Source organism: Garra rufa, chromosome 10, assembly GCF_049309525.1.
Source record: "Garra rufa chromosome 10, GarRuf1.0, whole genome shotgun sequence".
In the NCBI taxonomy this organism is placed as follows: domain Eukaryota; kingdom Metazoa; phylum Chordata; class Actinopteri; order Cypriniformes; family Cyprinidae; genus Garra; species Garra rufa.
Window position 1 is genome coordinate 34537111 of NC_133370.1, and position 25619 is coordinate 34562729.

At 35.6% G+C, this 25619-nt stretch overlaps 1 protein-coding gene across 2 annotated transcripts; it reads right to left on the reverse strand.

Annotated features, from left to right (window-relative positions):
• Window positions 1-1104: 1104 nt before the first annotated feature.
• On the reverse strand, window positions 1105-23870 carry gng12a (guanine nucleotide binding protein (G protein), gamma 12a). Of its 2 annotated transcripts, none has more exons than XM_073848842.1 (3): window positions 23655-23870; window positions 3488-3596; window positions 1105-2451 (listed from the first exon to the last, which is right to left on the reverse strand). In XM_073848842.1, exons 2-3 carry the CDS (start codon window positions 3590-3592, stop codon window positions 2326-2328), a joined length of 231 nt encoding a protein of 76 aa, XP_073704943.1. In that variant the 5' UTR covers window positions 3593-3596; window positions 23655-23870; the 3' UTR covers window positions 1105-2325. The 2 variants fall into 2 exon arrangements, with proteins under 2 accessions (XP_073704943.1, XP_073704944.1); XM_073848843.1 differs by lacking the exon at window positions 23655-23870 and adding an exon at window positions 12694-12823.
• Between the last annotated feature and the right edge of the window lie 1749 nt (window positions 23871-25619).

A 25619-nucleotide genomic window follows, 5' to 3' on the forward strand; every position in this document is an offset into this window, starting at 1 on the left:
TACACAACTGAAGTTTAAAAGTTGTGTTCTTGGGGGGGGGGGGGGGGGTTTACAGTTGAGGTCAAAATTTTACATACCCCTTTCAGAATCTGCAAAATGTTTTTTTTAAACAAAATTAAGATGGATCCTACAAAATCTCAGAAATCATACAGTCATTGTTGGAAAGGGTTCAAATACACAAAAATGCCTGAAAACCAAAGAATTTGTGGGACCTGAAGGATTTTTCAAAAGAGGCAGTTTAACTGTTCAGGACAAACAAGGGACTCATGAACAACTATCACTAATTTTAAAAAAAGCAGCTATGGATTATTCAGGTATAAACACAGTATTAAGAATCAAGGGGGTGTAAACTTTTGAACAGGGTCATTTATATCAATTCAGCTATTATTTTCTCTTATATGTACTGTATATGGTCTACATGTAAACATCTTTTGTGTGAAATATTTTTTTCAGGTCAGTACTAAATAAACAATAACATGCATTTTGTATGATCCCTCTTATTTTGGTAAAACAATTACCATCTTTTTGCAGATTCTGAAAGGGGGATGTAAACTTTTGACCTTTAAATAATTAAAGTCTTTCACTCAGCAAAGATGCATTAAATTGATCAAATATTTTCACATCATTGCCATCACAGGATTAAATTACAATTTAAAATGATTAAAATAGAAAACAGTTATTTTAAATTGTAGAAATATTTCACAAAATTAGTGTTTACTGTATTAGTTTTTAATAAATACAGCCTTGAAGAGCATAAGAAACTTATTTCAAAATATTACAAATCAATCAGAAAATAAAAATATTCCTAATAACCCCAAACTTTTGAACAGTAGTTTATTTGGTTTCTAACTGTTTAACACCTAAGCCTTGGAGTAAAACATTGTTTTGCTTCCTTTGTATGTAATAAGGGACAATTCATCCAAAAATTAAATATCTGTCATCATGTACTTGCCCTCATAAAACCCTTTATTTCTTTATTCCTTTTATTTCTTCTGTGAAACACAAATAAAGAGATCTTGCAGAATGTCCAAGTTGCACTTTTACATAGAAAAAGTACAAACAGATTGACGTTAGATTTTGCAAGAACACACATTTGGGATGCACTTAGTTTTACTATTTCACAATTTTAATAAAATCTTTCTTTCAAGGTACAGTACATATAGCACATTATGAATGCTTGCAAAAATACAGAAATTAGAAAAGGAAAAAAAAAAACACCAAAAAGAATAAAAGGAAACTTGTTTCTTCACAGAGATACTGAGGTCACAGGGATTTGGTTGTTAATCTCAAATACTCCATAACCTTTCTGATGTCTGAAAAAATGATACAGATATTGCAGCATCAATATGTTTGCTCAGCCCATTGAAAGTGTGAATGTTTCACAACTGCCCTTTTTGGGAAAAATCCATTCAATTCATAGACAAGATCAAACAACAGTGGTCTTTTTTTTACAAATGTGCTTGGCACATTTCAAATCAGAAGGAAAAGGCACTTTAAATCTAAACAGAACAAAAAGTTACGTAGTGTCAATAGACAAAACGTCTCATTTCATTTGTACACATCTGTAATACAAAAGGACTGCTTTGAACAAACTAAGGCACATGGGTTTGAAAGTGCAGGGTAATCGGTTCTCCTTTCATATAAACCACACTAGAAACTTGTCTCTAATGGTTTTGCACATAGTGGTACTGCATTTCACTGAGAACAAATCAGTATTTGTGTGATGTGAGATTTACTATTTTGTTTTTTTTACCCAGCATGCACTTAAACAGTGATGATTGCAGAAGTCACATTAGATTCATAATCCAAATCAAAATATGGATCTTTAAATTCCATTTATTTCAGTCAGTCCCTTTGACATTATTCATATGTACTACTAGAGGAATATATAACACACGTCTACTTATTAGACGTTAAGTGAGATTTAATCAGTTAATGTAGTTGCAAGCCCTTTGCATCATAATGTGTCGTGCTACTTCCCTATTTAAAACACAAAGTGTAACTAAAGGCATCGTTCGGTGGAAAGAGGAACTGAAGACCGTTTTAAAACATCTAAACGGCTTGATTTCCCTGGAATGACTTTCGGCTTGGCCCAAACAACCAAACAGAAGACAAATGATGCTGGTAAAGATGAGACGCAATGCTGATCATTACCAAAATGGCAATTAATTAGTACTGATTGGAGTTTATTTACAGTAATAAATACTGTAAGAGCTAAATACAGTTAAGACATGGCACAAAGTTATACTAAGGAGCTAGAGCTGGACTTAAGGCAAAGTTGAGTAGAAGTAATTATTAAATAAGATGCCCGTAGTGCTTGTTACACTACAATATAGTGCAGGGCTTTTTGTCCTTGAAGGGGTTTTCTGAGGCAGGAATGCCCATGAGCAGGGGGTCGTACTTGGCGTTTTCTCCACAGTAACGCATGAGATCAGCAGAGGCCTTGGATACCTGGATGAGACAAGCCAGAATGTAAAAAGTGATCTTGCATGTTTTTGTTCTTGTTTAATCTGTTTATCCCTTTGACGCATGAATTATTAAATCAAAACAAGAATGTACACTACTGTTCAAAAGTTTGGGGTCGTTAAATTTTTTTAGATCCTTGCTAAAATAATAAATATTGCACTGACCCCAAACTTTGGAGGGTAGCATAATCAATACCTATTTTTTTCTGAAAATTATGTAATCTTTGTATGACTACCACAAAATCACAGTCACATGTCCTTAATGTGTCTACACTGTACATCATTCACTCAAAAGTGAGGAGCATAAACTCTATACAGGCAAAAAGAAATATAAAACCTGTGCTAATTAAAAGAAAACAAGTTGCCAAAGAGGTTCGATTTTTCAAAAGGTCTAGGAGGTATAATAATTTGTGACCCTGGACCACAAAACCAGTCTTAAGTAGCATAGGTTTATTTGTAGCAATAGCCAAAAAATACACTGTATGGGTCAAAATTATTGATTTTTCTTTTATGCCAAAAAGCATTAGGGTATTAAGTAAAGATTATGTTCCATGAAGATATTTTGTAAATTTCCTACCATAAATATATCAAAACCTAATTTCTGATTAGTAATATGCCTTGCTAAGAACTTAATTTGGACAACTTTAAAGGCGTTTTTCTCAGTATTTAGATTTTTTTTGCAGCCTTAGATTCCAGATTTTCAAATGGTTGTATTTCGGCCAAATATTGTCTATCCTAACAAATCATACATCAATGGAACGCTTATTTGTTCAGCTTTCAGATGATGTATATATCTTAATTTTGTAAAATTGACCAGGGTCACATTTCTTGATTAATTTGATAAAGTAAAAAAAAACAAAAATACACAATCACACTAAAGATGACTATAGGAGAGAATATATGGGGAATGGTAATCATTCATGATGGAAAACGGATAAAGGATCTGTTAAATGATTACCACTTAGTAATAAAAGGTACATTAAGAGGGCTAATTCACTCATGTAAAGAAACAAAAAAATTACCTTTATCCTCTCAATACTGGCCTCAACTCTCAGTTGCTGTACCATCCTTCTAGCATGTGCCAGGTTGTTTGAGCCCACCATTTTAGAGGACATTTTTGAAACCATATAACTGCAAAAACAAAACAAAAAAAGAGTTATAAATCTACAGACATCATAAAACTATTACACCACAACAACATAGGATCACCTTTGCATCACCAGTTTCTCAGCATCAGAGAACAGAACACATCTGACGCAGTGGCAGGAGATTATGACATCGCATTGACAAGTCCAGCCTCCAACTTGTCAAATCAATACCCTTACAGTAACAGAATGCACAACAGTCTACACAATAAGACTGTACTGTAGACTGTACTGTTATCAATTAAAAGGGAAGGAATGTTCATTATTAAAATCAGTATTTAGCACATGTACCCCCCTCTACGGTCCCACACACATCCTTACTCACACAAACTGGAAGGTTATGTGCAATAGTTAAGGACAGTCACTCAAGTGATTCTCAATTCTCTGAAGATAAAATTATGAAAACTTCTCAGGAACTAAAGTCATCTTGAGTTTGGCTAGTCTGGATTGATTATAATATGACAGTTCTGTTTAATATGCATATCAGTCATGTCTTGCCTTACACATCTACCCTGAAAGACCCTAAACTCTTTTGAGATTATTGTTTGGTTTATTAAGCCAGTCTAACAGGATAAGGTAAATAAATAGCTTTTCATTCAAAGCAGGGATGGGTCATGATGGTAAAAACTTTTAGATTTCTTTTTCTTTTTTCTTCTCAGGGTCAGGTGATCTCAAACCATTGCAATTATACAATATCGAATTTGAAAGTTCCTGTAATGCATTACATATAATCCATTTCCAGGTTCCTGCATTCTCCGAACGTAAGACAACTGCAATACCTCATGAGTAAAGAACAATGAGGTAGTAAACACCATCTATTGTCACTCCAAAATAAAAGAGAAAAGTTTTTTTACTGACTTATGGGTAAAGGAAGAGGAAATTCTGCAGTAGTTGTCCTCTGGTAGTGTTTTAGGTTACTAGTCCTCAAAGACAAAACATTTTTTCACATGGGACATGTCCTATTTTACCTGGCTTGAGGAAGTTTGGCAGTGGCATGATGCCACACACTTACAAAACCGGGACAGTGTTACAATGCTCTCTACAGAACCCTAATTACAAATTACATTCCATAATGTCCAGATGCCAGTCTGCAATACAAACACCCAGAGTAAGCTATTCAAAGTTTAGTTATGCCAAAAAGTAAAAAAAAAAAAGATGTAAAAAAATAAGTGCAATCGCAAAAGCTTATATTGTATGTACACTACAGTTTAAAATCTTAAGAGTCTGTAAGACTTTTTAATATTTTTGAAAGAGGTCTTATGTTCGTCAAGGCTGTATTTATCTGATCAAAATTATAGTAAAAATGACCACATGATCTTTCAGAAATCATTCTAACATGAATAGAAAGTTCAAAAGAACAGAAATCTTTCGTAACATATAAATGTTTTTACTGTTACTTTTAATTAAATGTAATTAAATTTACGTAATTGTAAATGCTCTTTCAGAATATCCAGACCACAGTTAACAGACAGACCACAGGAGACTATGTCTGGACAACAACTGTCTAGTTTAATCTATTCAAGAAACAGATTTTAAAAAGCATATTTAATGATAAATAGAAAGAAGTGCTCCAAAAACCAATGGTTTTCTAATTACTGTTTATGGGATGAAATATATCTGAAAAAAAAAAAAATCCATGGGCCATTTTTCCATTGCTAAACTGATTAAGTCATGAAGGAACATTCCTAAATAATTTATTATGCCATCTAAATAAAACACTGGAACATTTAGGCTAAATACAGTAACAGAACAAAGTACAATGGATGCCATCATTTACAGGAGACACTGCTTAAATTTTATGACCATGTCCGATAGGAAGACAGTCTTTAAAGATAAGAGTGTATGACTATGCCTCAATCCAAGAAAATGTGCTGATGACTTTATGTTCTGCATACGGATGTGTAGATGTGTATAGGGGTAGTACACAAAATGTCCCTGTCTAAGTGGTACCCTATTAGCCCTGAGGTCACCAACTGCTGCCCCTAGACATGTTCATTCAGCAGATGTTATCAGTTCCTGCTCACTCTTTCACTCGCTTAGTCACATGCTCTCTCGGTGACACCAGCACGCCCTGATCAACCCTCCGTAGTAATGCAACTCATTCTCACTCAGCATGTACTACTGTGACTATTCAGCATATTTAGACTTGCCTCACCTGAAAGCAGCAAAAGAATAGCTTAGGTTTTAAGCATTGAAAGTGTAAAAAGATAAGACAATTCAATATGCAAAAAGTGTAAGTCAAGAATACTAATTAGTAGATGTTTAGGGCAGTGCTACATCATTAGATGTATCAGAGGAATAGTTCACCCAAAAATGTTCAGATTCACTCTCAGGCTATCCAAGATGTAGGTGTGTTTGCTTCTTCATGAAAACAGTTTTGGTGAAATTTAGCATTGCATCACTTGCAATGAATAAGTGCCATCAGTATGAAAGTCCAAACTGCTGATTAAAACATCACAATAATCCACAAGTAACCCACAGGACTCCAGTCCATCAATTAATGTCATGTAAAGCGAAAAGCTGCATGTTTGTAAAAAACAAATCCATCATTAAGTTAATTATGTTTTTAGCTTCAACCAAGTCCTCTATCCAAAATATTGCTTTCTCCAGTGAAAAAGTCTATTTGTCTGACTGAGGAGACAAATATGCACAGATCAAGCCCAACTTACAAGTGAATAAAGTTCAAAACCATTCTAAAAAAAATACTTTGGTGGATTTTGATGTGAGATATGTTGGTGGATTTTTTTAAATCGCCTGATGGATCTGTGTCTTACAAACATGCCACTTTTTGCTTCAAGTTGTGCACACTTGTGGATTATTGTGATGTTTTTAAACAACCATTCTGATAACACCCATTACACTATGAAATGGTCATTTTATGATGAATGACTGACAGGCTAGTAGACGTAAAGATAACGGACCTAATATCTGACAACTGTCACCCTTTCTCCAGGGTCTTTTAACGACTTTATGTAAATTTTATTAGGTAGGTCAGAGGCCATTTCTACAGAAAGTGGTCTGTTAACCCCCAGGGACTAGTTCTATAGAAACAACTCTTGATTTGGCTGTGCCTGCAGCTCTCTGACAAACAGAGGTTTTGTCCAACAGTTATTCTATGGAAAGCATCAGCCTAGACATTTTTATCATGAAAAGGATGCCAACAACAGCTATATCAAAACTACACTCCAAAATTACTCCACTATATGACCGTGTGCTCATATCTAATAAACATGTAGTACAGCAGAACTCAGTATGTCCAGAATGAGACTGTGCAGTTAGATAAAACATTGCCTAAACATTAACATTCTATGCAATCCTCCCTTTTTTGGATACACAGAGTAATATTCTGGCCAGTAAAGATAAGCTGAATTAGTTTCATGCTATCACTGATGACTAAGAAACTGTACTATTTTGTCTAAATACATTACTAAGTTTAAGTCAGTAAGAATTTTTTCAACATTTTGAAAGAAATCTAACACTCAGGAAAACATTTATTTAATATTTTAATATTTTAGAGGAAATTCTTTGAAGAATTCTTTGATAAATGGAAAGTTAAAAAGAAAATAATTTATTTGGAATAGAAATCTTTTGTAACATTATATGAATTTACTCTCACTTCAATTTAATTGTGTTTTCTAAATAGAAGTATTAATTTCTTTAAAAAATAACTTTTGAATTGAATCGGTCATTTTTAATCCTACAAATTGAATTTACGCATCAAAACATATATATATTAGTATTTAACAACTGTAATCTGATTTGCAACCAACAGTGTGAAGCATAAAGGTGATATCATGTACTTGCAAGCATCCTGCAGTATTAATGGTCAAGTCAAAAATAGCCACTGCAGTGACTCCAAGCAGATGGGAATATGTGAACAAGTCCAAAAAAAAAAGAGCCAATCCACACTGAACAACACAGGGCCAGGCCTACAATAATGGGCCATTATCAGTCAATGCCTGGGGCCTAAACAAACACCAGCTCTTGCAGATAATGTCTCATGTACGTCAGCATGTGTGCAGCCTGATAACCAAGAGCTGTGTGTCGAGTTTTCACCCCTTGGAAAATAAATAACTTTGTTGTGATGGGATGAACCAGCACAGAGGTAGTTTCCAAAAGTCATGCAACCCTGGAGAAATATTTTAGGGCTGGGAACAGTCTAAAGCGAAAGAATTGGTGGAGAAGTGGTTTAAAATGGAATCACAGAAGAAAAAAAAAAAGAGCGAGTAAGAGGATGCAGCTGTGAACGGGAGGTTGTGTGTATATCTGTGGGCAAGATGCCAGATATGCTGGTGCAACAGAGGTGCAATAAAACTCGCATCCATTGTGTTCTCTGCCTGCCACCCCCTCTTAATGCCCCTATTCATTTCAGCAGCTGAGAAATGCATAACTATTCAACTTCGGACAACAAACTCACCCCAGCAGCGCTCTGCGTTTAGGCTACAACCCTAAAACAAAGCAGTCTTTATGAAGCCACAGTCACTGGCAGCTCCAATGTGTATGAGTACATCAGATTATATATCGCTAACTGAGGCCAAAGGTCTGCGCTTGGCTCCTCCTAGTTAATATGCTGGATGGTTCAATAACAGGGAAAACACAGTAATGTCACACAGCAGTGACTGGGTTTGGGCTTTTACAGGGAGGGTCTTTGAGTTGAAGGGGTCCACTATGGGAAAAGTGACACACAAAAAAAAAAAATAGAATGAGAGAAAGAATAACTTGCTGTGGGGTTTATAGAAAACAAATCACCCAATAAATTTTCACATACGCACCTTCATGTCAATCCAAACCTGTATGACTTTCTGTCTCCTGCTGAGCCCAAAAGATTTTTTTTCCAAATTTAGTTTAAACCCTAATTTAGTCTTTTTGGTTTCACAGAAGAAATAAAGTCATACAGGTTTGGAAGAACATGAAAGTGAGTAAAGAATTTTTGGAAGAACTATCCCTATAATGAAAACATCTAAATAACAATTTTAAGAAAACTCATTCACTAATACAAGCTGCAAACAAATGTTTACAATTTCTGACAACCATGTTGGGCCTTAGTAATACCTTAGTAAGCTTTGCAGTTACTAAGGTATTTTGAAGTGAGTTGCTACTGTATGCAGTTGGAAGGGTTTTCTGGGTGGTTGCCAGAGTGTCGCAGGTGGTAGCAAAGTAGTTGCTTGCCCACTCTCAAGTTTTTATGATATTATGGTATTATGGTATTTAAGATATTGCTTGATTCCAAGTTCTTTCTTTTCTAGCAAAAATGACTAGACAGTCAATGGCTCCTAAAGGTAAACATTCAATTTTTATATTCATAATTTGAGGGAAAAAATATTTTAATCCCCTGTTGATGTTGTAACTTGCCCACTGACAAACAAATTATCAGTCTATAATTAAAATTTTGAACAGTGAGAGGCAGAGTAACAACAAAAAAATCCAGAAAAACGCATTTCAAAAAAAGTTATAAATTGATTTGCATTTTAATGAGTAAAATAAGTATTTGATCCCCTATCAATCAGCAAGATTTCTGGCTTCCCCGGTGACTAATATACAGGTAACGATCTGAGATTAGGAGCACTCTGTTAACTAATCTCAGCTTGTTACCTGTATAAAGACACCTGTCCACAGAAGCAATCAGTCAATCAGATTACAAACTCTCCACCATGGCCAAGACCACCTTGTGGAGTTCCAATGATCATGAGAATGGTGAGGAATCAGCCCAGAACTACATGGAAGGGTCTTGTCAATTATCAAGGCAGCTGGGACCATAGTCACCAAGAAAACAATTGGTAACACACTACGCTACGAAGGACTGAAATCCTGCAGCACCTGCAAGGTCCCCCTGCTCAAGAAAGCACATGCACAGTGCCTGAAATTTGCCAATGATTCAGAGGAGAACTGGGTGAAAGTGTTGTGGTCAGATGAGACCAAAATTGAGCTCTTTGGCATCAACTCAACTAACCGTGTTTGGAGAAGGAGGAATGACCCCAAGAACACCATCCCCACCAACATGGAGGTGGAAACATTATGCTTTGGGGGTGTTTTTCTGCTAAGGGGACAGAACAACTGCACCGCATCAAAGGGGACAATGGGCGGGGTGAGAACCTTTGGTAAGAACCTCCTTCCCTCAGCCAGGGCATTAAAAATGGTTCATAGATGGGTATTCCAGCATGACAATGACCCAAAACACATGACCAAGGCAACAAAGGAGTGGCTCAAGAAGCACATTGCCAAACGTCAACCTCAAAACCTTAATGACTTGGAGAGGATCTGTAAATAGGGGTGGGACAAAATCCCCCCTGAGAAACCTGTGTGTGAACCTGGTGGCCAACTACAAAAAACGTCTGACCTCTGTGATTGCCAACAAGAGTTTTGCCACCAAGTACTAAGTCATGTTTTGTGAAGGGGTCAAATACTTATTTCACTCATTAAAATGCGAATCAATTTATAACTTTTTTAAAACGCGTTTTTCTGGATTTTTGTTATTCTGTCTCTTAGTGTTTAAATAAACCTACAGACACGTCACACCCTTTTCTTTTCCGTTTACTAATAGCCAATTTAAGTGAACAAATTCCAGATTTCACAATCGTTTTTAAAGAATATTTATGCCTGTTTGAAATAAAATGTAAAATTGTGTTTATTCCAACAGTTCATCCAAATGCCAGTTTATTCCCATACAAGTTTCCCTTACAATTGATTCAACACTACAATTGGGCCTCACTTTGCTAAACAATAACCAATTATATTATTTTGTGAATTATGTTTGAATGGAAACATTTATTACAACAAATCACTGATGTGAATACGCATCCTTAATTACAAGCAATGGTTCCCAGTTAATTTTAATTCAAACATAACTGCAAAAAGCTTTAAAGGTTTTGACAGTTGTTGTTGACAGTGATTATGACTCAAATTTCAAGCTGGCTTGTATATCATTTTGACATATTTATCAAAAGGAACCAAGTAAATTGTTCACAATAATGAAAATCATGGATTATGTTGTTTTCAATTTAGCATACAGAAAAAAATTGAGCATGCTCCAAAGCAGGGCTCGAAATTGCAACCGTTTTGGTCGCATATGCTCCCAAAATTTAATCTGCGCGACCTCAAATTATATTTGGGAGCATTTGTGCGAGTGCAAGAAATTGTTGTGTTGCGAATTGGTTTCATTTCTTTACAAAACTTTTGCTAACTACTGCACAGATTGTTGTGAGCTGATGCAGTGACAGGTTCGCCGTTCTCTCTTTTGGTTGTGGACAATTAAAAGGTCTCCACAATCTGCTTTTGAAGAAATCTACTATATTTTGTGCTACAGCATACATTCTGTCAGATGCAATTCATGGCACCTCTGTCTCAATGTACTGTACAACGTGCCATACATTCACATCAGATGATAACTCAGCGGCAGAGTTCCACTCACGCAGGGGCATAATTTCCACACGGGACACACTTTTCAAAATCCTGTTTGTGTCCTCCCACTTTCAAATGGTTTTGTTAAAGTAATCTCTTGTATTGTAGAATGCACGCTCCGCGCCGTCGAGAGTTTCGCGGGATCGTTAAAACGAAACCAAAAGTAAAACGCATGCGTGCATTCAGAAGCAATTTTAATATAATTTATAGAGAGCGACTCCCCAATACGAGCAAATTAGGCTACATAAAATATCTAGGCTGTTATTAGTATGTGGGCTATAATAAATTGTGTAGTGTCTATAGCTCTGTATCATGCTTTAAAAATTCAGTGTCTATTTGCACTTTGAATATTGAAAGAGTAGCCTACTTTGATCATGCATGCATTTATTGTCTACACGACTAAGAAATAACTGTGTCGTTTAATTTTTTGTTGTTTATACTGTAGATTGTTTAAAAATGCAGTGGTTGCCTCTAATTTAAATGACTGTACCTATAATAGAGAAAACATACATCTTGTTCATGTACTCATATTTTCATTCATTCTTGTCCCTTGCTTAAGGCGTAAAATAAATATATAAAAAAGGCTTTCAGAATCAGCCCATTTGCTTGTAAAACATCTGCAATCAGAATCGACCATGAAGAATCAAGATCGGCGCATTACTAAAAAGAAATTAGGTGCTCCTAAATTTTTTGTGCTACCAAGTAAAAAAGTAAATTTCGAGCCCTGCAAAGACATAATTAATGCTACCTCACAAGATGATATCTGACTAAACTAATCTGAATGTAGGCCTGTCACAATAACACCTTTTTGTTGTGTGATATATTGCCCCAGAAATAATTGCAATAAGTGATATTGTAATTTTAAGACCATTTTATGCCACTGAATATATAATCATAATATAACAGCATAATAATGCAAGAAGGCCTACACACTTTGAAATGACAACTAACTTTAAATTTATTAAGAATATTTAGATAATGGAAATTAAGTATTAAAATATTAAATACCTTGAATAAATAGTAAATAAACATTTTCTAAAAAAAAGTGCAAAGTAAAAAAAAGAAAACTTGCACAAATTGAGATTTTTCCATCTACAGATTTTTTTCCTGACCTTCTTTTCCCTTTAACTGTAGGGAGCACTTCGTGACTACACCACATTATGTACGAGAAGCTGCAAAAGACGCAAGTGGAACGCAAAAAACCATGCTGACATTAATTTTTATGTAAATATAATGGACAAAATATTGCATCACAAAAAACAGGACTGGTTTAAATTGCTGTTGAATTGGAGATTACTTTAATCACAGTCTGGAGTCCTGCTCTGGTCTCTCCTTTAATGTAGTCATCTTATTAATGAGTAATGTTCCAGCCACAACAGTGTTCTCTTGTAACTCTACAGTTGGCTGAGTGGTGTCGTTTAAAGGACAAGTTTGTGTATTAAATGTCAATATTTTCATGAAGAATGAGAACACGAGAACACATGGGAATAAAGAGAAACTTCAATGTACTGTGCAAAATGGAGCAGCTTAGGAACAAATTAAACAAGCTAAGACTTGAAATGAAAAACAAATTGAGACCAATAGAGTCTGACGTGCAAGGTATGTTTTGCATGTATTTGCATAAACCATATTCACAGAAGTATAAGTGAACCTGTAGCAATGGCAATGAGTACTTTAAAATTTACCTTTGTACAGCAATCGAATGATAATACTTAGAAAGAAAAAAATCTGTTTGTTTCGAATAACTCCTTTAAAAAAAAAACAATGCTTGCTTTGGTTCAAAAGAAACCCTGTCAGTCCAGCCTGCCTTCACAAACTAGAAAGAATTCCACACATGCCGCCTCCAGAGTTTCTGAATGTCACATGAACCAATGTGTCATCATGGGATCAAAGATCCTTTCCATGAACTCATCTGCACATGATAACACCCATATTATATATTGGTCAACTGGCTCCACAGCATCAAGGGTGTTCACAGATAGAATAAAGCCTACAGGAGATTGTGTCAGGTTTGGGCACAGAGCCACTTATAATATGGGGAAAACCACTGCGTGACAGCATCTCATAAACACTATTGTTCTGCGCCACTAAACAAGTTCACTGTGAAGTAAAAATATTACAAGCTCCACCCCCATAAATGCTATAGACTAAAACTAGATGTTTACATTTTATGGAAATTTGAGTTGTGCTTGTATATGCAAAATACGCAATACCAAAGTGTTGCTATGGAGTTCCTACGGTGTTTTAGGTGCCTTTTAGCATATTGCTATGTGGCTGTTTAGGGATCTAAGTGAGGAGTTGCAATTTGGAGATATGAATTTCCAATTACTTGAAATAAAGCTGCAATTGCGCAACAAAACTGTGATCACCTGTTTGCTTACAAGGAGGTGAAAAGGTTTTAAGGGTGCTGCAACATCAGTGAAATACTGTGAAACTTTGTGAGCAAAAATGTACCACTAAACCTGCAGTGAAATCTGTGTGGACATATTTTGCCTTCATTGAAAATTCCATATCTCATGGAATTTTAAAAGACTTTTGTCTGTAAAAATTAAAAGTTTCAGCAATACTAAAACTGATGCTTGCCTTATTAACCACAAGCTTAGCACTAGTAAAGCAGTGTTTTTCCAGAAAGTACACGCTGATGCAAATGCATTTCCTTATTTCATTATTTCTAAACATATAACTAAATAACACATAACCAAGATCTGAGTATAATATGTGCACTGACTGGCTGAAGAGGAGACACAGCAAGCACATAACACAAGACACCAGCTCATAGTAAGCATTTTTTTAAGTTATTTTGAAAAAGGCAGAAGCTCAAAACATCATGACACAAACTGTTCAAGATGCACAATGTTTAGTCCACAATGAATTTCACCTGACTGGCAAAACAGAGTACTTGGAAAAAGGTAATGTCAGGTATCTCTTGTTTCTTTAGAATGTCTTAAAAAAACTTGATTTGAGCATGAAACCTTATGATCTGATGTCAGACACACTACTGTTGCATCACAAGGTCACTACAATTTTGTGCCCGATAGAGGGAGAAAGAAAGTGACCCAAAACACACTTTGGTTACAGGTGAGTAAGTCAAGGACAAATGCACACAGAACATATGACTGGGGGAGGAGAAAAACACAAATAGACTTCAGAGAAACCACCTTTACACACAATGAAGGGAAAAAGAAACCACTGACAATAATGACAAGCATGACAAAAAAAAAAAAAAAACAACAGCACACAGCAGACTTTCCTTTGGAAAACTGGTTTACATCTGTTATGTTCAAATACTAATAAAAGTTGTCTTGCAGTTTGCTAGAGAGATAAATGGCATAAAGTCCCACAATGAATTTTAACTACTGAATTAAAGGAGTTCCCCTAAACACTTATTTTCAAGTCTCTGTCAAAAAAGGATTTTTTTTCGAGTAAGTCCAATTCAGTAACTGCTCTTTTCTGGATTCACTTCAGAAGGATTCAGACTGACTCAGAAGAGTCATTAGTTAAGGAATCAGAGTACACTGGAAGCAGTGTTTGTGTCTGATTCACTAAAAAAAAGAACCAACTCATCAGAGTCATTCATTCATAAATCAGACACTTGTTCACATTGTATGTTTGTTTTTGCATACAGCCTGTGAGTACAATTTAATAAAAATATGTTTTCCTGCTGTTGTACACGTCATGACACACTTGGTGAAACATATTTGATGTTTAATATGCAGCTCTGTGGAGGAGTATTGTACACCAATGAGATAATCACAGAGGACAGGGTTGCCAAATATGGGAGAAAAAAAACACTTTGAGACCTTTAGAAGCAATAATCTTCTTCAGACATGCTGTCTATCCAACATTAAAAAAACTCCCAGGAAAATGGCACTCCCAGGAAAAAAAATGCTATTTTTGTAAATAACAGGCTATTTGTTCCTGCTTAATCAAATGCCTTCAAATCTAAAATTAAGACTTGCTTCAGTTCTAACATTAAGTCCAGTTGGGGCTATATAGGGCTCAGAAAGCTAGAAAATAAAGTGAGATGGTTGTCTGAACACAGAGAGCACTTGTATATCCCCATGCCACCTGCACAGTTCATTCTATAACAGCGAGACAAAACACTTTGGGGCCCTACGGCCACCCAGAGAATGAGTTTCTCCCACATAGAACCTCTCTTACAAAACTCCCTTCACAAGTGCCCCAAAAACCAACCTCAGATCTTTAAGGAAGCTTCCTGAACTTCACATAAGACTGCTTTGTTCTCCCCTGACAGTGAACTTCCCCTTGGACTCACACAGAGCTTTGTTTCCTCATCACACAGTATCTCAACCACCTGAGACTGCTTGCTGTAATGGACACTTTCGTTTTTTACTGCCTGAGACACCTCGCTGGATCAATGACTTCCATTCATTCAGTTGCCTCATGGGAACTATTTCCTTGAGTATTGCCCATCTTTACTCTCATGCTCTCACTACCTTCCCAACAATGCTGAAGCGGAAGTTATGTCCAAATAAGAATAGGTAGCTGTGGGTTTGATTCCCAGAGGATACACATACTGGAAAAATGTTAACTTTTAATGCATTGTATGTTGTTTTAGGGAAAAAAAGTATCTGTATACATGGTATAAATATACATGTAAATATAAATAACAAATATAAATAATATTTTGCATGAATATACAATACAAAGTATTCTTCTCCACATCAATCTACACTCCATACACCATAATGGTGTAAAAAAGCAAAAAAAAGGTTTTTAATATATTTGCCAGTCTATTAAAAATTAAAAACCTAATAAATAATTCCATTGCATAAGTATTCATATCTGGGACCATTGAAATTTATCTCAGGAGCATTGCTTGTAGATGTTACTACACTTAGAAACTTAGAAATTCAATTGAATGGGTATGATTTGGAAAGGCACAAGTGTCTAACTTTGCAGTCTAACAGCTGAAAATGCATATCAGAGCAAAAACCAAGCCCTGAGGTGAAAAAAGCTTGTAGAGCTCAGAGACAGAACTGCTTCAAGCCATCTTGGGAAGAAAAAAATAATGCTGCATTGAAGGTTCACAGAAGCATGTAGTCTCTGTCTCCTAAAGGACCCTCAGACTGTGAGAAACAAGGTTCTCTTGTCTGATAAACCTCAGTTCCAAGCATCAAGTTTGAAGGAACTTCTTATCACCTACAAAGTACCATCCCAAAAATAAAGTGTGCTGGTAGCAGCCTCATGCTGTGGGGCTGTTCTTCAGTGGCAGGGACTGAGGGACTCATCATAGTAGAATAAAAGCTTAATGCACCAAAATATTGAGATAACCGTAATAAAAATCCAGTCTAAAGGAAAAAGAACCTCAGTCTGGGAAGAAGATTCACCTTCAAACACAACAATGACCCTAAGCACACACCAAGAGTGGCTTGTAGAAAACTCTGTAAATGTCCTTGAGTGAACCAGCCAGAGCCTGTGCTTGAACCCAATCAGACATTTCTGGAGAAACCGGAGCTTGAGAGGTGATGAGGTGAGGTGAAGAATAGCAGATAATTGCCAAATGTTGATGTGCAAAAATACCCCAAAAGCCTGTAAAGGTGCTTCAGAAAAGTACTGAGTTAAGGGTATGAATATTTATTTCAGTTTATATATATATAAATTTATGAAGTTGTGACAATTCTGTGTTTGCTTTGTCATTATGGTGCATGGAGTGTAGATCAATGTGGAAAAAAGTTATTTAAAACAGTTTAACATAAGGAAGCAACATAAAACATGAAAAAATGAAGGGGTATGACTACTTTCGCAAGACACTGTAGTTGTTCAGTGTTTAATTAATTTTGGTCACGCTTTATTTTACAGATCCAATTCTCACTATTAATTAATAAAAACTTTTGCCTTAATAAACTCCTAATTTTCTGCTTATTAACAGTAAGATAGTTGTTAAGGTACAAGTATGGATATGATTAAATGATCTAAAATATGGTCATGCAGAATAAGCATTAATATATGCTTTACAATTACTAATAAACATGCAATATGTTAGTAATATGCATGGTAATCTATATAGTGTGTATATTACAAGAATCATAAAGAGGAATCACAACCGGAATCATTCGTTTCTTTATGATTCCCATCCCTAGACAGGAAAGATGCACTTAAACATCACCATCCTCTTAATACTCCCACAAACAATTGGGAAATACATAACTGTTGTATGCCATTAAATTCTTCAAATGTAATAAATGCAGTGACAACATTTTTATGCGCCAACATAAAGATAAATGATGTCACTAGCAAAAATAGCAGCATATCAAAAAGGATATAGGTTATAGAGTAACAAAACAATAATCGTGTGTTGATATCTCTGACACATCTGTTTCAAAATCCATTTATGGTAATGGCATGCCCTATTGACTTGTGGAAAATGACTTCTAAGGTGAATTTGGACTAGTTTCTAACAGTTGTAGTTAATGAGCAGATAGGATACCTCAGAGTTACTCAGCATTAATCACTCTTAATGCTTGTGTCAGACAGCAAGGAAATGTAAACTTTGTCCAACTGTTCTTGGTCAAGCTAAAAACAGGACGTATCATTCTGACCATCTGCCAGTGTTAATGGATGTTTATGCTGTGTCTCGCCATGGGTCTGACCCCTACCAAACTTTACAATGGAAAATTGTGTCATATGGCACCATTTATTTTTGTTTCAACTATGGCCTCATTGGATTTCATTCACAAAATCAAGTGCGCAGAATCAAGTGTGAGCCATGTATGCCTCCTTTTGGAGACAAACGGTAGTGCAAGGATTTAGCTTCCAAAACAACATCTTTGTGGTCACAGGACAGCATAACATAAAAATCACTACCAGATACATATTACCAGTAGATGGCGTCCTAGCATGATATTTGACATATAATCTGAAACTTCTAACATTAATAGTACAAATATTCCAATATTCTATGTAAAAAAAACAACAACTGTTAGTAATTACTAATAACTACTGTTAAACCTAATTACTAACATAGTATTAATAATAGTAATCTAATAAAATTGCATTACATTACATTAAATTATATTAAAAATAAATTATTATTACTGCTACTAATACTAAATAATAATAATAATAATATAATATATTTTAATAATGATAAACAAAATACAACATATAAATAATAAAACGATTTTAGACCAAGTATAGCATGTCACACTACAGGACACAGCTGTCATCAATGTGGCATGGAATAAGCCTTGTTTAAAATTTGTGACAAAAGTACAACTGAAAAAATAATTACTATGGATTTATACTAAACAGATCTTTTAATCCACATACTTCAGATTTTATTATCAGCTCCTTATTCACAGACTGATTCAAACTGTTATGGATGGTATTTGAGGCAAACACGCCTAACAGTGGAATCGCATGACGATTTTGACAAGGGCGATACAATAAATCTATTCATCGGACTGGGATCGAGGTGAATGACTGGCAAATAATGTAGAGTCCACAAATTTTCAAAAACCTCATGGCCATCATTTCAGCCAAAATATGCATAACCCAGTGTGTATCATATTTACTGCAGTAACACGTATAACTAAATTGATTAACCGAGCAAGTCAAGGAAAACCAAAGAGAAACATGAAGAAATAATTTTAGATGCTTGGATAACAAGTTCACATTTAACATGAGAACTAGGTAACCATTGCCTGAAATGACACATGATCTTATAATTCTATTATTGCATAACTTTAATCTTCCAAAGTAAAGTCTTTTGATTTCGTGCAGCTCTGAAGTCATGAGGCAGCTCTTTAAATCTGTTTCTAATGGTATCAGAGGATGAAAGTGACTGCATGAGCCTGATCTTGGCAAAGACATTTTTCTGTGAAATCACAGGAGTAGAAGGTGATTTATGACACAAGTTAGATTCAAACCCACAATTGCCTGTGGATGGACCAGAGCGCATGTGCTAATCACTAGCTAATGGCTCAAACCCTTTTAAATTACCAAATGAAAAGAAATATATATGTGACCCTCGACCACAAAACCAGTCATAAGGTTAAATTTTACAAAACTGAGATGTATACAACATATGAAATAGGGCTGCAACGATTAATCGAACGATGTTGTGAGGCTAATATGAAAGCTCAATGAATAAGCTTTCTGTTGATGTATGGTTTGTTAGGATAGGACAATATTTGGCCGAGATACATCTATTTGAAAATCTGGAATCTGAGGATGCAAAAAAATCAAAATACTGAGAAAATCACCTTTAAAGTTCTCCGAATTAAGTACTTAACAATGCATATTACTAATCAAAAATTACATTTTGATATATTTATAGTAGGAATTTTACAAAAAATCTTCATGGAACATGATCTTTACTTAATTTCCTAATGATTTTTGGCATAAAAGAAAAATCAATAATTTTGACCCATACAATGTATTTTTAGCTATTACTACAAATATACCCCAGCGACTTAAGACTGGTTTTGTGGTCCAGGGTCACATATAGTCTGATAACTGATTACTATAGACAGTCTGCAGAGATCATGTGCCAGTGTTATTTTACAGTTATTTATATATTATTATAGTATTTTGCAATATTTTGAATTAGCCTTCACTTTTAGATTTTAATTTTTGCTTTGGTTTTACTAATTGTAAGTGCTTTGCCAGTGTATCTAGCTGTAAGGTGAGAGCAGCGGTGACATACAGTCGTGGCCAAAAGTTGAGAATTACATAAATATTGGAAATTGGAAAAGTTGCTGCTTAAGTTTTTATAATAGCAATTTGCATATACTCCAGAATGTTATGAAGAGTGATCAGATGAATTGCATAGTCCTTCTTTGCCATGAAAATTAACTTAATCCCGAAAAAACTTTCCACTGCATTTCATTGCTGTCATTAAAGGACCTGCTGAGATCATTTCAGTAATCTTCTTGTTAACTCAGGTGAGAATGTTGACGAGCACAAGGCTGGAGATCATTATGTCAGGCTGATTGGGTTAGAATGGCAGACTTGACATGTTAAAAGGAGGGTGATGCTTGAAATCATTGTTCTTCCATTGTTAACCATGGTGACCTGCAAAGAAACGCGTGCAGCCATCATTGCGTTGCATAAAAATGGCTTCACAGGCAAGGATATTGAGCCTACTAAGATTGCACCTAAATCAACAATTTATAGGATCATCAAGAACTTCAAGGAAAGAGGTTCAATTCTTGTTAAGAAGGCTTCAGGGCGTCCAAGAAACGCCAGCAAGCGTCAGGATCGTCTCCTAAAGAGGATTCAGCTGCGAGATCGGAGTGCCACCAGTGCAGAGCTTGCTCAGGAATGGCAGCAGGCAGGTGTGAGCGCATCTGCACGCACAGTGAGGCCAAGACTTTTGGAAGATGGCCTGGTGTCAAGAAGGACAGCAAAGAAGCCACTTCTCTCCAAAAAAAACATCAGGGACAGATTGATCTTCTGCAAAAAGTATGGCGAATGGACTGCTGAGGACTGGGGCAAAGTCATATTCTCCGATGAAGCCTCTTTCTGATTGTTTGGGGCATCTGAAAAAAGGCTTGTCCGGAGAAGAAAAGGTGAGCGCTACCATCAGTCCTGTGTCATGTCAACAGTAAAGCATCCTGAAACCATTCATGTGTGGGGTTGCTTCTCATCCAAGGGAGTGGACTCACAATTTTGCCCAAAAACACAGCCATGAATAAAGAATGGTGCCAAAACACCCTCCAACAGCAACTTCTTCCAACAATCCAACAACAATTTGGTGAAGAACAATGTATTTTCCAGCACGATGGAGCACCATGCCATTAGGCAAAAGTGATAACTAAGTGGCTCGGGGACCAAAACGTTGAAATTTTGGGTCCATGGCCTGGAAACTCCCCAGATCTTAATCCCATCGAGAACTTGTGGTCAATCCTCAAGAGGCGGATGGACAAACAAAAACCCACTAACTCTGACAAACTCCAAGAAGTGATTATGAAAGAATGGGTTGCTATCAGTCAGGATTTGGCCCAGAAGCTGATTGAGAGCATGTCCAGTTGAATTGCAGAGGTCCTGAAAAAGAAGGGCCAACACTGCAAATATTGACTCTTTGCATAAATGTCATGTAATTGTCGATAAAAGCCTTTGAAACGTATGAAGTGCTTGTAATTATATTTCAGTACATCACAGAAACAACTGAAACAAAGATCTAAAAGCAGTTTAGCAGCAAACTTTGTGAAAACTAGTATTTGTGTCATTCTCAAAACATTTTGCCACGACTGTATATGGTGGTGCGATAAAACAAATCTTAATGTGGCTTCTAAGGAAACCAAAATGGTGCAACATTTAGTTTCACAATTGAATTGAGAAAGGCTATGAACTATTGCGACAATTACGGACATTGTCTAAATGTTACTATGCCTTGTGAAGCCAGCCAACTTATTTTATTAACATCTTATAGTCTAATACAGTAGTAACAGTAAATACACTGTACATTATAACCAAAAACTAAACAGAAGAAAAATAAAAACTGAAACTGAACAGTTTTCAGAGTAAGCAGTACATTCACATTTGAGTAACAGGAAAACAACAGTGTTTGCAAGTTTTGAAAGTATTATCATGTAACATTGCAGGCAAAGGTTTGAGAGCTGGTAGGTTTGGGGGAGCGGTAAACCTCTGTTGGTTACAAATTACATGTACTCACTATTATTATTAATAATAACAATTAATTATGCATAATTACATGCAAGTAACCCTAAGCCCAACCCTAATCCTAACCCTATAGTAAGTACATGTAGTTAATTAATATTACTCAGTACTTAAATGTATAATTACACTGTAACAAGGACACCTTAAAATTGAGTGTAACCTTTAATTGTATTGCTGGAATCCAACCCAGTGCTGATGATTCATGTGCAATGATACAAAAGGTCTACGGTACAGCATTTTGCACAAACAGCTAGCATTATTCGAATATTAGATATTTCTTAAGTTAAGCAGTGCTACAATCAGTAGAGGTTTAGTTTCAACAGAACTCAAACTCAGAACTCAGACAGAATATAAACAAAGGACACATTTAAAGAGTTATGTGGTTAATCACTGCAACACTAAAAGCCACCACTTAAAGGGAAGTAACGGGTTTATATATCTGTATTGCTTTTTTATTCTCAAAAATTCCCCCAAAAATTGAAATTCTGTCATTATTTACTCATAATGCTCTATCATTAAAGAGACATGAAATGACGACTTCACTCTTTTCTATACAACAACCATTCATGATGACAATGTTTATTAAGTTTAAAACAAATAGAAATGTTTAATCAAATCATGCTACAAATTTGCTGACCAATTCAGAAGGCTGATTCCCCAAAGATTTATTTAGGAAATTACAATTACAATTGTGTATTTTTTTTTATTTTATTTTTTTATTGCATTTACCGAAAGATAAATCCTGAGAGAATTCATGACAAGAAGAATATTATTATGTACCTAAGATTTTATGTCAGTAATGTTTGGTTACCAGAAACATGAGAACCAAAAACATTGGATGTCAATGGCACACTGCATCAAAAGGAGCATTAAAAATGTTTGACTGAAAAACTACAGTGAAAAATAAATTAAACTTTGTTCTGTTAATGACAAACATTTTATGGCTCCAGTAGAATTGGAATATAGCATTTGAGTGGTATTGTCTGCGTTCATGGTGTCTTTCCCTCTTTTGTCCATTTTGGAGCTTAATAGACAGAGACAACATGGCAGGGAGTAAAAAATGAATCTATTTTTGGGTAAAGTATTCATTTAAACAGAAATCTAATGATTTAAACTGTGTTACTTGTATGTATGGGCGTTTACAGACAACCTCAGGGCCATGTGTCAGCTTTCAAAGGAAATCAGACTAGATTCAAGACACCCTCCTATCCATGAAGACAACATGGATGTGGCTTCCAAGCCAGTAACCTCAGAATGTTTTGTTGCCCATAAAACAAAAACTTGGGAAGACAGTCCTTGAACACTGTTTGATGAAAGAGAAATGAAGGGTTCCTCAATGGGCTCACATGCAAACTAATGAGTGCGGATCATTAACAGTGTAGTCATGCATGCAAACCCCTTCAGAGGGGCAAAACTAGGGGTTTAAAACATTGTACACAAGTCTGCACTCCACATTTCATAGCCCATATTTAATGTGCACCAAATCCCCTATAGATATCACTGACTATAGAAGGAAATTCAATCGTCTTGTCTGTACTTGTAGTTTGAGCTGAGGCAGTCTCACGGAAGCTAATAAAAGCTTAAAATGATTTCTGTTGTATGTTAGCGTATTTTCATCACAAAATAACCCTACCAGAGTCATTTGGCCTACTAATAACAATGATTCAAATACAGGAATTTCCCTCGCATACCAAAGGGTGGACAACAGGCATTCATTTTAACTTTAACTTTGTAGTTTATGAGTTAGATTTATAACCGCATACTCAATTAGAGTTTAATATTTTACATTAGCTAACCTGTTGAATCGTGAAAGTTTGTTATCTGCTTCACAACTTGATATAAACTTAAAGGTTTACAAGGCAACAACTTTCTCGTTTCGACATACAAATGTACCTAGGCCACAAAAAGAAGCAGTAGAGCTGCCACATCTTGCATTATTTATAAAATACAAATCAATTAAAACTGTAAAACTCATTCGCCGTCGACAGAATATTCTTACCTTTAAAACAATCTCTCAAGTGTGATCTCCTGATAAATCAGTGAACAAACGGAACAATACGCCCCAGAATTGGCTTTACGTAAACTTCAAAAGATCCGTGTGTAAAACTGCCTGGAAAATGATCTTAATACTATTTTAAAGTTAATTGCATTCTTTATCACTATTGTAATGTATTCTTGTTACTTTGTGAATGACACCGTTTGTAACACTTCCACCTACGCTGACCAATCACAGTCAGCGCACGACATGACGTCACCGTCGACCTTTCGAAGCCATCGAACTGTGGAGAGAGACGCCGCAGATTGTTTTCCGCCTCTTTTCATCCGAATTCTCCTCAATTCGGGCGCCCTCTTTCTGTCATTCTGGGAACAATCGGTCCCTCGCCTTGACAAACAGAGCAGGGAATGTTGATATTATTTTAGTACTGTCAAGAATTTTTCGTTGTGATGATGAGTGTCCTCATCCCCTCACTCCATATTTTATCCGTTTAATTATCATATTATGTTCTGTTTCAGCCATGATGTTAACTCAGTTACACAAATAAAGCCATTGCCCTGACATTTCATTTTTTCATGCCAGGCCATACTGCGCATGTGCACATCAATAGTGCGTTATTTTTGTCACATTGAACAACACATATTTACTGTATTTGCATTGAAGGTAGGTTTAGATTTTGGATATGTGATATCTGATTGGTAGCAATTTTCGTTGTCGAATTGTGCTTTCTACTCTATTAATGGGAGGTAGCAAAATCTGAAGAGGTAGAGCACTGTAAAGAAATTATTTGGGATTTTAAGATAAGTACCCTCATTTTTAAGTAAGGTCTTAGTAGATAACAACACCATACACACAGTGAAAAATGGTCACTGCATTTTCTAAATATTTATGACAGTGTGATAATAAATGGCATCTGAGATAAAATAAACAAGCTTGAGGTTGCACTAAAAGTGAATACTCATAAACATGGATTAGGTCCACCTATAAAATAAATGTTAATACATACACCTTGTACATTTTGAATTAATGACATCCTGGTAACAATGATATTACCCTGCAGAATTCATAGGACATGGCCACTTCTGAAGCATTTACATTTAGACATTTAGCAGATGCTTTTATCCAAAGTGACTTACAAAAAGGAGGAAGCAATCAAAAACAACAAAAGAGCAATAACAAGTGCTATGACAAGTCTCAATTAGCCTAAAGCAGTACACGTATCAAGGTTTTGTTTTTTTTAATCATATAATAAATAAAAAAGAAAATAGAATAAAAAAGAAAAAGCAAGCTAGTAAAAGAAGCCTAAAAATAGATAGATATAATACAAGAAGAACAGAGAAGCTAGTGTTAAATAGTTTGTTTTTTTGTTTAAGAAAACAAGCAGTAAGTAAATTAATAGAGAATAAGTCTAAAAGGGCAATTTTTTTTTTAGAATAGTATTAGAATATAGGGTGAGTAAAGTTCGAGGGTCAAATAAAAATGGAAGAGATGTGATTTAGCTGATTCTTGAAGATGGCTAAGGACTGTTCGGATTGAGTTGTGCAGGTCATTCCACCAGAAGGGTACATTTAATGTGAAAGTCCGTGAAAGTGATTTTGTGCCTCTTTGGGATGGCACGATAATAAGCCATTCACTTGCAGAACACAAGCTTCTAAAGGGCACATAAGTCTGAAGTAATGAATTTAGGTAAAGGGGTGGAGAGCCAGTGGTGGTTTTGTAGGCAAACATTAATGCCTTGAATTTTATGCGAGCAGCTATTGGTACCCAGTGCAAATTGATGAAGAGAGGTGTGACGTGCGTTCTTTTCAGCTCATTAAAAATTAATCTTGCAGCCGCATTCCGGATTAATTGTAAAGAAAGAAAAAAAAGAAGCAGAAAAAAATGTACAGTCTTGAGTAGCTGATACAACTGTCCTCAACAAATAGCCATTACTGTATGATAGATGTGTATGTTTGTCTGTCTCGGTTA

Excerpts from the sequence above, each read along its gene's own strand:
- gng12a (XM_073848842.1), bottom strand. The coding sequence starts at position 3,592 with ATGGTTTCAAAAATGTCCTCTAAAATGGTGGGCTCAAACAACCTGGCA. Across the intron at positions 2,452-3,487 it reads CCAGTATTGAGAGGATAAAG|GTATCCAAGGCCTCTGCTGA; the intron begins GTAATTTTTTTG and ends TGTCTCATCCAG.